The following is a 14,791-nucleotide window of genomic DNA, read 5'->3' on the forward strand; positions in this document are numbered from 1 at the left end:
TTTATAGATCATAAAATTACATTGAAATATGATCTTGTAGTTTCAGTATGGAAGTCTTAAAAATAAGTTAATATTTGTAACACTTTATGTTGCAAAGTTGTATAATTTATGACATCATAAATGGTACTTTAAATTTTTTATAATATATGTTGTCCTTCTGTGCCATAAATCTTCTGTTTTATGTTTAAGCATATAATGCTGCAGTTGCTGACTATGACAGAAATGCATTCTTGATGTGCACTCTCAATAAACATGGCTTCCCTTCAAAGGCAAAGAACAAAATCCGCCGAGTAAAAACCATATACGACTGCCAAGCGGATAATGATGATGAGCTTACCTTTATTGAGGGAGAGGTGATTGTTGTGACGGGTGAAGAGGACCAGGAGTGGTGGGTATGTGTCTGAGAGCAATTGTTTTAGAATGTTCAACCTTGGCATTTTTCATTGACATTTTATGTAATTAAAACAAGATTTTAAGGCAATTCTAAAGGTTTTCTTAATATCATGCATCTACGTTTGGACTATCATTAGCGTGGACACTAAGAAATTACTATTTACAAAATCTGTATCCGGAAAGCTTGTCTAACCCAACAACAAATTAGATTTATATTGCACTTATTAATGTAGAAAAATGTCCTTCACAGAAAGTATAATCAGGTAAAAAAAAAAGGCCACAAAGACAAAGAAGGAGACATTGGGAGAGAGTACTGAGGGCTTATTAGAGGTGGGCTTTAAGAAGGGTCTTAAAGAAGGAAAGTTAAGGAGGACTTCGAGTGTAGGGTCCGGCAGCATACAAACATTCCTACTTCTTTTTTGTACAGGATACTGTTAACCCTTAACAAGAAATAGGAGCAGGAGGCCGCCATTCGGCCCTTCAAGCCTGCTCAGCCATTCAGTAAGTTCATGGCTGATGATCTACCCTCAATCCCACTTACCCACCCTATCCCCGTATCCCTTGATTCTTCTAGTGTCCAAAAATCTATCTTGAATATACTAAATGACTGAGCATCCATAGCCCACTGTGGTAGAGAATTCCAAAGCTTCACAACTTTAAGTAAAGATATTTCTCCTTATTTCAGTCATAAGTGGCTGATTCCTTATTCTGAGACTGAGTTGTATGGTTTGGGACACCAGTCAGTCAAGCTGACAAAAGCAAATTGTCATTCATGACTTTATTAGCAGTGCAGCAAACTACAAAAAGAGTACAGTTACTCAATCTGGATAATATTGTGGCTCTAGAGGTATGTTACAACAAGCTGTAGCTATCCTAACCAAATTTTTACTTGACTAATTTACTGTATTTGTGATAGCAGGCCTTGCTCAACTATGACATAAAAATGTACCATTGTCTCACAGTTACTGTATCTTGCTGACCGAGACCATCTATTTACACTAACCCCATCTGCACAATATCAACAGATAAGAGTTAATTTAAAAAGGTCTCTTGGAACCAAGAGGAGCAGGAGTTCTCCCTCTGACTTCACAGTATTCCATACATAAACATAAGAAAAAGGAGCAGGAGTAGACCATACAGTCCCTTGAGCCTGCTCCACCATTCCATACGATCATGGCTGATCTCCTGCCTCAACTCCACTTTCTCGGCGGCTCTCCATCTCCCTTGATTCCCTGAGAGACCAAATATCTAACTATCTTAGCCTTAAATATGCTCACAGTTGGGGCATCCATAAGCCTCTGGGGTTGACAATTCCAAAGATTCACAACCCTCTGAGTGAAGAAATTTCTCATCTCAGTCTTAAATGACTGACCCTTTATTCTGAGACTATGCTCCTGTGTTCTGGATTCCCCAGCCAGAGGAAACAGCACTTTGGTGTCTACCCTGTCAAGCCCCTTCAGAATCTTGGATGTTTCAATGAGATCACCTCTCATTCTTCTTAACTCCAGAGAGTGTAGGCCCAATTTACTCAGCTTCTCATAATAGGATAACCCTCTCATCCCAGGAACCAATCCAGTGAATTTTCACTGTACTGCATCCAATGCAAGCATATCCTTCCTTAGATGTGGAGACCAAAACTGCGCACAGTACTCTAGGTGTGGTCTCACCAAAGCCCTATACAACTGTAGCAAGATATCCTTATTCTTGTACTCCAATCCCTTTGCAATTAAGGCCAACATGCCATTTCTCTTCCCAATTGCTTGCTGTACCTACATGCTAACTTATTGTGTTCCTTTGTTTTAATTCATTCATGGGATGTGGGCATCGCTGGCTAGGCCAGCATTTATTGCCCATCCCTAATTGCCCTTGAGAAGGTGATGGTGAGCTGCCTTCTTGAACCGCTGCAGTCCATGTGAGGTAGGTACACCCACAGTGCTGTTAAGAAGGGATTTCCAGGATTTTGACCCAGTGACAGTGAAGGAATGGTGATATAGTTCCAAGTCAGGATGGTGTGCGGACAAGTACACCTAAGTCTGTCTGAACATCAACATTTAGAAGTTTCACACCTTTTAAAATATATTCTGCTTTTCTATTCTTACTATTAGAGTGAATAACCTCACACTTCCCCACATTATACTCCACCTGCCACCTTGTTGCCCACTCACTTAACCCGACTATATCTCTTTTGTAGGCTCTTTGTGTCCTCTTCACAGCTTACATTCCCACCTAGCTTTTATCATCAGCAAACATGGATATATTACTCACAGTCTCTTCTTGCAATCCACTAGTTACATCCTCCCAACTTGAAAGTGCTCGGTTTATCCCTACTCTGTGCTTCCTGTCCGTTAGCCAATCTTCCATCCATGCTAATATAGTACCGTCAACTCCATGAGCTCTTGTCATGCATATTAACCTTTTGTGTGCCACGTTATTGAATACCTTTTGGAAATCCAAGTATACTACATCTTCTGGCTCCCCTTAATCTACCCTACTAGTTACATCCTCAAAAAAACTCTAATAAATTTGTCAAACACTTTCCCTTTCATAAAGCCATGTTAACTCTGATCATGCTATGATTTTTAAGTGCATTGTTAAGCCTTCCTTAACAATAGATTCCAGCATTCTTCCTATGACTATGTTACGACCGAGGCAGGAGCACTGTTTATTCTAGTTCCACTTCTCCACAGATCACCACATATATTTAAATTTTCCACTTACCAATACAATCAATCATATACTCTATTTTTCCCAGAATAAAGCACACCAACCAGGTTTCTTTAATAAATAACAAAATTATCAGTTTATTATAAACCATGTCTTAACCAATAATGAAGTAAAACATACACACAAATTGTAATATTAAAGCCCCTTATTTATCCTAGCCCCTCACTCACGCATACATATATATACCAGTTAACCGGGAAATAAAAGGGATTTTTGTTTATAGCTGTTGCAAAGAAAACAGAAGAAAAAAAAACACTTTGGCTGAAAAGAAAGTATGGAAAGATGTCCTTTGCTTTGGTTAGGCATCTCAAATGTGTATAGGCGGCTGTTACTAGGATCTTCCTAGAACAGTGCTTTCCAGGTGCTGTTGAAGATCAGTTTGGGAGGGCTTCCCATGAGATGCAGCTACAGAGGCTCCAAATAGGGCTTCCAACGGGAATGCAGCGACAAGGTTCCGGTTCCCACATATTTGATACGCAAGTTTCCTTCAAACATGCAAGACTTCTTCAAATACAGGAGGAAATAGGAATCTGACACACTGGATGCAGGATTTGTTTTCAAGAGAAAGAGAGAGCTGAGCAGGCAAAACCCAACTGGCAGTTGTCACAATTCAAAGTGAAACTAAAATCGTCCAGAAGTCAAGCCTCCTAGCATCTATAAATCTTGGCCTGTCACTTCTTCATAAACATCTCCCCAAGTCAAAAACAACCCCTGCTGGGTGATTATCCACAGACTGGTGCCTTCCAGTAAGACTTGTTTACTAGCCAAATCCAAGAACCTTCTGGTAAGTTTTTTTTTAAAAACCACAGAGTTCAGCAATCTCTTCAAGATTCCAGATAAATCAGCGTCCATAATTCAACTATAAGTTTGTAAAACATATTTTACAAAGGAAATAGAAGCAATCTCATAACAACTTGTTTTCTCTCTCCCTCCTTTCTTGAATAGCGGTGTTATATTTGCTAACTTCCAATCCACTGGGATCGTTCTAGAATCTAGGGAATTTTGGAAAATCATAACCAGCGCATCCACTATCTCTGCAGCTATCCTTTTTATATCCCTAGGATGTAGGCTTTCAGGTCCTGAGGATTGTTCGGCTTTTAATCCCTTAAATTTCTCCAATACTTTTTCTCTGCTGATATTAATTACTTTAAATTATTCACTGTTATTGCCCTCTATTTCTGGTATGTAATTTGTGTCTTCTGCTGTGAAGAAGGACACAAAATATTTGTTCAACGTCTCTGTCTTTTCCTCATTACCCGTGATAATTTCTCCTGTCTCTGCCTCTAAGGGACTAATGTTTACTTTAGCTACTTTCCTTTTTATATACTCGTAAAGCTCTTACAATGTTTTAATATTAATAATAATGAGTTTACTCTCATTCTATTTTTTCCCTCTATCAACTTTTCGGTCACCCTTTGCTGGCTTCTAAATCCCTCCCAATCCTCAGGCTTACAACTGGTTGCAACATTATAAGCCTCTTCTTTTAATCTAATACTATCTTTAACTTCCATAGTAAGCCACAGATAGAGCTTTCTCAGAGTTTTTGTTTTTTAATGGAATGTATTTTTGTTGAACATTTTGAATTGTTTCTTTCAACATACCTTTTGGTCTATTTCCCCAAACAACCTGAGCCAGTTCTCCCCTCGTACCTATTTAATTGGCTATGTTTACCATTCTTATTTGGAACTGCAGTCTCTCTCAAACCTAATATGAAATTCAATTTTATTGTGATCACTCTTTCACAGAGGATCTTTTATTATGAAATTACTCATTAAACTTGCTTCATTACACAGTACTAGATCTAAAATAGCTTTATCCCTAGGTTCTACAATGTATTGTTCCTAGGAAACTGTTGCAAATGCATTCGACATACTTATCTTCCAGATTACCTTTGCCAATTTTATTTGTCCAGATTAAAGTCCCCCATGTCTATTACATTACCTTTGTTACAAGATCCAATTATTTCTTGCTTAAAGTTCTGTCCAATAGTGTAACTACTGCTAAGGGCCCAGAAACTATTCCCACCAGTGGTTTCTGACCCTTGTTTTTCCTAATCTCCACCCATACTGATTCTACTTCCTGATCTTCTGAGCCAAGAGCTTATGTCATCCTTTAGTATCAGGGCTACTGCTTATCCTTTTCCATTTTGCCTGTCTTTTCAAAATGTTATGTACCCTGGAATATTTATTTCCCAACCTTGGTCACTTTGTAACTATGTCTCTGTAATGGCAGTTAGATCTAAATAATTTTTCTCTTTGTGCTGCTAGTTCATCTATCTTATTACGAGTGCTTCACACATTCAGATATAGAGCCTTTAAACTTTATTTTACTACTATTCTTTGCATGAGCCTTATTCGCTGATGCACCATTACTATTAAACTCTCTGCCCTTTCCTGTACCCCACTCTGCTGTCTTTACCCAAATCACTACACTGCTGTATTGTTTTGACTTTTCTCCTTGGATTTCTAAATATCCCTTCACCTGACCACTTCCACCCATCTTTTAGTTTAAAGCCCTATCCACATTCCTAGTTATACGATTCACCAAGTCCAGTTTAAGTGGAACCCATCCCAACAGAACAGCTATCAAAACTCCTCCTTCCCACACCATTCTTTGAGCCCAGCATTTAATTATCTAATCTGCTTGACCCTATGCAAATTGGTGCATGGCTCAGGTAACAATCCAGAGAGGTTCTGTGTTTTAATTTGAACCTTAACTCCTCAAACTCTCCCAGCAGAATATCATTCCTAGTCCTAGCTGTGTCGTTGATTTCTATGTGGACTATCACAGCTGGATCCTCTCCCGCCCACTCCAAGTTCATTTCCTGCCGCAAGGAAATGTCTTTAACCCTAGCACTGAGCAGGCAACACATCTTCCAGAACTCCTTTTCATGGCTGCTTGGAACAGTATCTATTCCCCTTACTATACTATCACTACCACATTGCTTTTCATTCTATTCCCCACCCCCCACCCCACCACCAACTGGAATGTTTTCCTTTACCATGGTGCTGTAGTCAGTTTGCCCATCCATCCTGCAATCCTTGTTGCTGTCCACACAGGTAGCAAGTACCTCGTACCTGTTGGTTAAAGTCAAGGGCTGAGGCTTCTCCATCACTACATTTTGGATACCCATACCTGCCTGACTCGCAGTCACGCCCTCCTGTCCCTGATAATTGACCAACTCTAAAGTTCCAATTAACCTTCAGCCTGCCTTCCCTCCAGGACTTGCCTTCAGGCCAGCATGCATCTTTGTAAAATGGGTTAGCTGCCTGTGGATGCTCAACATGCCCATTCCAGCCATTCTGTATCTCCATAATAAATATCTCTCCTCCCTCCTGGTCTTATTGTAAAAGAGAATATTACCATGCAGGACTATCCCAGCTCCCTTGCAAGGACTTCTAAAGCTACAGGGAATAAACCAATTTCACACAGCATGACCGACTAAAATAGCATAGCTTTCCAGCCATAAGCATGATTTTCTCAGTCCAAGATTAGAAGCCAACAGGATGCAACAGCAATGGAGATTCTGATGTGCATTAGACAGCTAATAACAGTCTGATTTGAAGGCACACTAATGGTTCCATAGGTCACAAGTTGGTTGTGAGCTATAAAAAAATTGCTACATATAAACTATATCAGATTTTAAATTTCCCTTTAATAAACCCAGGCAAGAAAAAAGAACAGATTTTATACATTTTCAGTTTATTTCATTAAAATCCTTTAACCTGTGTTACACAATACTTATCCTATCAAAGAAAAAATACCCCTGCAATATTAAAATAATTTTTTAATCTGTCATGCATTCTCTATTCTTTATTTCAGCATATGTTTGCGTTTCCAGCTTGACTTTTATATAAGACCTCATAAAAGTTTGTACCTAAAATGCACGACACTGCATATTTTTGTTAGATTTATAACAAATTTGATGTAGTTAAATTCAGTTAAAGAAAACCTTTAAATGTTGGCAGTTGCTGGTGCTGTAATAATGCATTACTGAAAGAAGTACTTTGGTGTAATTAAAAGTACTTACTTCAAGGAGTCATATTGTCACAATGTAGTTAAACGTGAAGTGTTGAATAACCACCCTTTTTGAGTATTATGATCTTTGCCATTGGTTGTAGACCAGGGCTTGTTCATAGGCAAGACTGTACAAAAAAAAACTGACATACAGGAAAAGACCAACTGGGTCTATCCAATTTGACCCACACAGTTGTAATACTTTTGCATTACAATATGTAGACTCCCAACCCGGAGCCATGTAATCTCAGAGAGACAAAAAACAAAATAAAAACCCAAGCCAATAAGGGCAAAAAAAAAATTGGAAAATTCCTTTCCAACCCCCTGAGGCAATTGAAAGTAGTCTAGGAGGCCACTCTGGGCCCTAATTTATGTTACAAGATACTTAACATCTTGTACAAGGGAATGTCCACCCCAGCCAGAAACAGGACCAATTATCACTTGAAGGAATTCAGCACATCAGTTTTCACCACATGAGCAGGCACCCTGATCCACAGGTCTGCATTCTTTGGGAAACTATTCATCTCCTAACATCTAACGTAGTTCTGCCCTTACAAAATTTATAAGAGTTGACCCCCCAGTCCTCCCTAACCTACTCAGTTGAAACAATTGGTTTACACACAGTCTAGTCCCTTAGCTTATAAACTTTGATCAAATCACTCTTAAGTCTGTTTCTCCAAAGTATGGAGAGCCAGCTTTTGGAGCCTATTTGATGCTTTAAGCTGGGTGTTAATCTTGTGGTCTTCCCTTGAACCCTTTCCAAAGCCTCAATATCACCCACCATGCAAGACAATCAAACCTAGACACTGAAGCTTAACCAAGGTCTTGTAAAGAACAAAATGGTATGCTTTGTTTTATAGTCAAATGTCTTGTAAATGTACCCCAGCAACCTATTTGCTTTAGCTATAGCTTCATGGCTTTGATCATGAACTTTTTCAGGTTGGTGCACTAAAATGCTGAGGTCTCTTTTTTTCATTATTTTTTATTGTTTTTTTTTCCATGAAGGGTGTATGTATGTTCAGCATTTGACCTGCCACAGGCATAACACTGTATTTTTCTAAGTTAAATGTAAGTTGCCAATCATGGGCCCAATCCCCCAGCACATCTAGATCTGATTTAATATTTGAACATCATCTATAGTCCTAACTATCATATATGTTTTGCTATTGTCTGCAAATTTCCAGATCATTCCCCCATTACTTACATGAAATGAAAATTAGATGGCTAATCATCCCAGGCTGTAAATGCATACCTAAACGTTGTTGAGAAAATTGGTAGCAGATCTCCAACTGTTTTTAGTTGAGAGGGATGAATAGCATGAGACCGAGGAGGGTGAGGTGGGAAGGAGAGAAAGGAATAAAATATGGTGCATTAGAGCACAAGGACACAAATGAAACAGCATGGCCGCAATTGTGTGCCTCTCAATGACTGCTGTGGAGCCAGTCAACCATTGTTGGTGTGTGACCAGGGAACAAAAATTGAATCTACCATCAAAGAAATCAACTTTCTTTTCAAACAAATGTCTTCTAAGATAACCATTTATATTTGAACTAATTTTACTACTTGTAAATTGCTACAGCAATTTGTCTGTTGTGTTTAGATTCAATATTACTAATAGCAATTGCTTGCTAAAAGAGAGTTTACACCTAATGGTGAAAACTTAATATTGTATGCCAGAACTATATTTTAGTTGGATGTAACACAATTGTATAGTGAGGGTTAAATATAAATGTATTTTTGTGTGCATCGTAAGTGCGAGAGCAAATATCTGCTTTGTGAGATATTAAATCTGCGTTCTTCTTAATTTTGACAGATTGGCTACATTGAGGGGCAGCCTGACAGAAGCGGTGTCTTTCCAGTGTCCTTTGTGCACATTTTATCTGATTAACAGCATATGAACTCCAGCATCACACATTCACAGCTGTGGATGCTTCCATTTGATGTTGTAAAGCGGCTGCAGCTTCCTTATTCCTGTGCATATTTTGTACATAGATAATCAAGAAAATCATTTAAGGTCCACCTCACAAGGTGACTGTATTGTAAATACCGTGTTACTTGCCTTTGCCAGTATTATGATAGCCTTGGAACCTGGCACGCCTTATTTGGTGTACTGCAGCCATCCATGGCATCTAGCACTTACTAATTTTGCCTATGCTGTTGAGGGGATACATCTGCCTGCTTGTCAGATTATAGGCAGCCTCATTTCGTAATATAAGCTTGACATCATCTCAGTATTCTGAATAAAGTAAAATTAGTGGTTTTGCTGAGGATAGGTTCAGGTTTCAGTTTGCACTGATCCTCTTTTTCCTTCTGCTTTTAACATGGATGCTGTGCATACTCTTAATGTACTCATGGGATTATATGTGGTTTTAATTGTAAGTGGTCAGACAAAGTTATTTGAGAGTGAATGACTGGGGGATCTTGTTAAAGTTTCTTTTACCTCATTCTGAGGAGACATGTTGAGAATTCTGCACAAAGATTTATTGCCTGTTATAGATAAACAGTTTAACAAACTAAGTTGTTCCATGCGAGCTTTTCAGAGGACCCATTGAGAATAAATGAAAATTAGAGATACGTTTTCAGTTTTTCAAGTCTGGTGTTAGGATTTTAGAGCAGTGCGTGGATTGCCCTTTTAAGGGTTAGGTTGTTGGGGATGAAAAATTTCCACTTTATCATCCTAAATAAATAGGTCACTTTCTGTCTTGATCATCAATGCAGTTGTGTTAGTTTAATTTGTAATGGTAAGATTTGCAAGTCTCAGAAGAACCTGTATGATATTAGAGATAGCTGACAGGATCCTAGCAGAAACAAGGGCAGTTTTAGCTGTGACATGGGGAATGTCATTGCCTCCTGCACCAGAGATGGATGTCCTGGTGTTAATTCTTCACTGTTGTAACAACATCCGGGAGAGGAGGCCCTCAAAAATACTTGTTCAAGCAGTACACACATTATGAATTTTAAATATATATATATAAAATAATTACATATGTTTACAGAATTCATTTGGAATAGTACATCATTGCACGTAAAACTCTAAGCTGAAGATACCATTCTAAAATCTGTTAAGTAGTTCATTCTCCTCCTTCTGTTATCCGAAATACATTACCCTTGGAATGCAGTGTTGCACTGCAAGTACGATCTTGAAAATTGCTGTTTGTGATGCAGCATATATTTACCTGAAACCGACTTTGTCTTTGAATGTATTAACTTAATCATTGTATGGATAATTGGCCATTTTTGTGGGGGGGTGGGTAGAAAGGGAGAGACTTTACATGTTCTTTTTAAACAAAATACCTACAAATTAAAACTAGAGACTTGTGCTCTGTGTTATAGAGAATAAATTGCATTATTTGCACAAATCTTGAACTGCTTGGGGAACAAAGTGACATTGGATCTTGGGGTTGCTTAAGGCTTTCATTACTGATATTCAGTTACTCCAACTCATTTTAGGGACCAAAAATAAAATACAATTCTGAAGGGAGGTCTGCTTACATTTCATACCTTTCTAAGTAAAAGGTAGGTCTTGGCATGATTCTTAAAATATTCAGTTAATGTGGAGTTGAGCTTAACTCTAACGAAAACTGATTACATTACATTATTCTTTAAAAGGATGTAATTTAATTAATGAAGGTACATATTTCTGTAAATTTAGATGAAAAGGAATAAAAATTAAATTGAATATCATGTATTACTTGTATGAGATAAGACTTCTAGCCTGGTGCTGCAGTGGTCTTGTACAATGCTGAACTGTTGTCAGTGCACTTCCTATATTCATTCCTCATAAATGTTCAGGTCTATAGAATGTGGCTCGGTCCCCAACCTTCTTCCCCTCCCCGCCCCCCCCCCCCCCCCCCCCCCCCCAGCAATTTGAAATTTTTGTTTGTTTAATTTTATCTTAGTTTTGTCCCAACTGGAGATGTAGGCAAGTTATTGATGATGGATTTTGTGATGTGTTCGTTACACGCAATTGTGATAGTTACTGGATCAAGCTGGCAGAGTTTGGTTAGCCGGAGCTTTTTATACAAACCAGCGTGTGTAATCATAGACAAGTAAAGATCAATATAAAGCACATTGAGAAATTTGAATTCATTGTGCATTGTGCTTAAAACTACAATTTTATGCTATTCAGATGAATTTACTTCATTTTAAAATAATTGTTTATAAATGCATAACTTTCAATCACATACAGAATGATAAGCAACTATTGTGGATTTTAGCACTTTGTTCTGGTTCTTTCAATAACGTATCCCTTTAATCCTGGATTAGGCTTCCCTTGAAGTATGTATTCAGTAAATAGGCAGTGCTATCAACCTTCTGATGTAACAGTGTGCGATTTGACCGCAGCTTACCATAACATGTATTTGCAGTCTGTTTTTTGATTATGTACCATAATTGCTATGGGAAGAATTTTAAAAAGCAAAATTGTTTGTTCCGATGTTATATTGCAACATAAAATCCTGTGACATGTTCTAAACTGAATGTAGTTATTTTTTCTCCTTCGTTCCTTCCTCCAATCAAATCCAGCAAGAAGTTCATGAGTTCTGCTACTTCCTGTATGTTTTGCATAGCCAGTGCCATTTACAGTAATCGGTCACAAAAAGTACTATATACTTACCATTCCAAGGCAAAATTTGGTTAATTGCTAGATAATATAGCAGTTAATGTCACTAGTTGATTAGTTTATGATACTTTTGTTTAAATAGTCAATGCTATTAATTGCATGGTCAGTTTTCTGGTTAAGAGGGAAGTAGCATAGGTATAATCAGTGACTCTGTTTAAAGTGTACAACAAATACATTTGAAAGACAGTTTCAATTTAAATTTCCATGCTTAAAATTGCAGTTTAAAAAAGGTGTTAATTAGTAGCTGGATCAAAATGTATGCTACACTTCATACTGAGTTTTTTTTTTCCCCCCAATGACAGTGAATGTATTGAACGAACTGCTTAATTCCAAACAGCTGTGAAAATTGTACTTGCACCTTTTTGATTTTTTCTAACTTCCGGTGTTAGGAGAAAAGGGATACAGTCAACAAGAGGAATTAAACAGAGCACCATACTTCTATACGGTCCTTTTGTTTTACCATGTATGGCAAACAATAATTTAGAGTAGAGGGTAATATGAAAAACTAAAGCACAATACTAATATTCAACTTTGACTGCACATTAAGCACAATTGGACATCCTGGATTTAATTTTAAAAGCTACCAAAACACTATGGTCTCAAGTGAATTTGTATCTCGTCTTATCTTCCCTTTATTAAATACTGTTAAATGCTTTGCACATCAAAAATGTTAACCCAAATACGTTGATGCCATGCAAAAAATTCTTTTTCTCAGCAGAAAGCCTGACTTATACTTGGATCAGATTGGTAGCTTTGGAAAAAATATTCAATTACCTATTGGATTACTTGGACTCGAGTATTAAAGTTTGAGAATCGCAATATATTTAAAGGTTTAATTTATGAATCTGAGCTCTCAGCAATCCTGCTGGATTACCCAACAGGAAATTAAGAGTATGCTTCCCACAATTTCATATTCATTTATTTTAATAGAAAATCGAAGTAAGTATACCTGTAATTTCCCAATTATACACTTCTGGCAGGTAAGGGTCTCAGTCCTGAGCACATATAATAAAATAAGCCCTAGTGTGTAATAATTATAAAAAGTAATGCACTTTAAGTGGTGTTTACCTGAAATCAATACTGACTTAGCAAATGTTCTTTGTTCAAGCATGTTATTTGATTATTGCCAAATTGCAACTTTTATTTTAAGAGGTGGTATCCGAGATGTACCCAAGTTCTCATTTAAATGCCCTCGTTTTCAATCAATAGAATACAGTTAAAAGGTATTGAGCTAATCTGGTTTGTACAACAAGCTATTGTTAAAATGGGTAAAACCACTTTTGCTATGGCTATTTAAAGGAAATACTTTAAGCCAACCCAGTTTCTTTTCATGCATTTAAATAAAGCTGATCTATTTCAAGCTGGATCTACTAGAATGTATACAAACTAAGCTCTGAAAATGACATTTAAAATCTTGATTCATTGGATTTGCCTCAAATAAATAGACTTTGGACATGCAAGCAAACGCTACCATTCATTTTCTGCATTTACATCATGCGATCTTCAACATGTCTATGGACAGCACCTCTCCAGTTCTATACTGGATTGTCAGTCTAGATAGAGTTTAAACCTTATGTGCTTACATCCACAAGCTTTTGACTGAAGGTGAGAATGCTACCACTCGCTTATCTGGTCTGGGAATTAATTCATTCTATAAGTGAGAGCAGTAATAATGTTTGAGTGCAAAAGTATTTCATTGCTGTATTTTTTTTTAGGCAGAGGTGCACTTCAACACTTATCCAAAAAGTAATGTTGCAATTTCTAATTTAATTTAAGTAAACTTTAGGAATGCTTTTTTCTTTAGCCAATCTCAGTGCTTTTCATCAAACTACTTTTTCACTTCAAGGAAATTGTCCCAATGGGATAAACACTTCCTTCTGGCACAAAGCTAGTTTGGACTCAAGAACTGCCTTTTCCAATGTTTCATCGTCCAGTTCCTAGATCGTGCCAATGCCACAATAAACACACATTACCACGTCAGTCTTTCCACTGATGACAGATCTCTTGTTTTAGACATTTGTGTAGCCTGCCTTCAAGTCATACAGATATGAGAGTGTTAATTGCCATGGCTAATCTTGATTTTAAAATCATAGAATAGTTGTGGTCATCTTATCCGATTCTTGGCATGTTGATGCATTACTATAGATGGATTCTAAGTGATATTTGATTTCATTTTCACCACGCTAATTAATATTCCATTTGGTTGTGTGCCTAAAGTATTAGCACCAGGTTCCAAACAAATTTCTAAAGATATGTAGTAAGGTATATAAACGAGAAATATGGTAAGAGTCTCAGGAGACCTGATGTACTGTTGTGAAGAATTCCATAATGGTATCCTTCACGACCATGCTCCTAACCAAGAGTAGACATGGTATTGATAGATTTTTTTAAAAGGCTGAGTGTGAACATTACATCATAGTGACTATAAAAACTTGGTTCTTCTGCCCCCTTCCCTGCCATATTATAATGCTGTCCCAAAAAAGTTATTTTGGCATCAAACTCTATCCAAGTTATAGATTAGATAATCAGATGACCAGGGATAAATTGACTTTCCTTGGTATTGTATTTGCAGCTTATTACTTTTGATACTGGTATTTTGGGGAGAAGCTATGCTCGCTAGAAATTTGAATATGTGCATCATGTAATTTTTTTGGCTGTTAATGGTTGAAAAATCATGTTCCATTTACTTAAATTTCCAGTATGTGCTTCTGATTTGTCAGGCACTTAGCCAGTAGCACATGATTCGAATAGTGTATTATATAACGCAATAGGAAAATCAACAATACAGAAGTCAGGAACTCCCTGAACCAGTGCAGCTGGTGGCAGTCCAGTTTCTTCCTGCTCACCCTTCAGCTCAAATTTCTATGTGGCACAAGTTGCTGAAAGTGAGAGTTGGTAATACCATGGCTCGCTCAATGAAGCATCTGTTTTTTTTTTTATTTATTCATGGGATATGAGCATCACTGCCATTATAATTGCCCTTGGTCGTGGTGAGCTGCTTTCTTGAACTGCTGCAGTTGCTGTGGGGTGGGGGTG

At 37.5% G+C, this 14,791-nt stretch overlaps 1 protein-coding gene across 1 annotated transcript in view; it reads left to right on the plus strand.

The window, feature by feature from the left end:
• The window catches only part of LOC137370298 (arf-GAP with SH3 domain, ANK repeat and PH domain-containing protein 1-like), a 443,522-nt gene extending 431,903 nt beyond the window's left edge, over positions 1-11,619 (plus strand). The window contains exons 27-28 of the mRNA XM_068032677.1: positions 270-392; positions 8,948-11,619. Coding sequence (XP_067888778.1) covers positions 270-392; positions 8,948-9,022 — 198 coding nt within the window. The 3' untranslated portion in view covers positions 9,023-11,619. The remainder of the gene's footprint in view (positions 1-269; positions 393-8,947) is intronic.
• The last annotated feature ends 3,172 nt before the right edge of the window (positions 11,620-14,791 follow it).

The sequence above is a fragment of the Heterodontus francisci genome, chromosome 5, assembly GCF_036365525.1.
Source record: "Heterodontus francisci isolate sHetFra1 chromosome 5, sHetFra1.hap1, whole genome shotgun sequence".
Classification (NCBI taxonomy): domain Eukaryota; kingdom Metazoa; phylum Chordata; class Chondrichthyes; order Heterodontiformes; family Heterodontidae; genus Heterodontus; species Heterodontus francisci.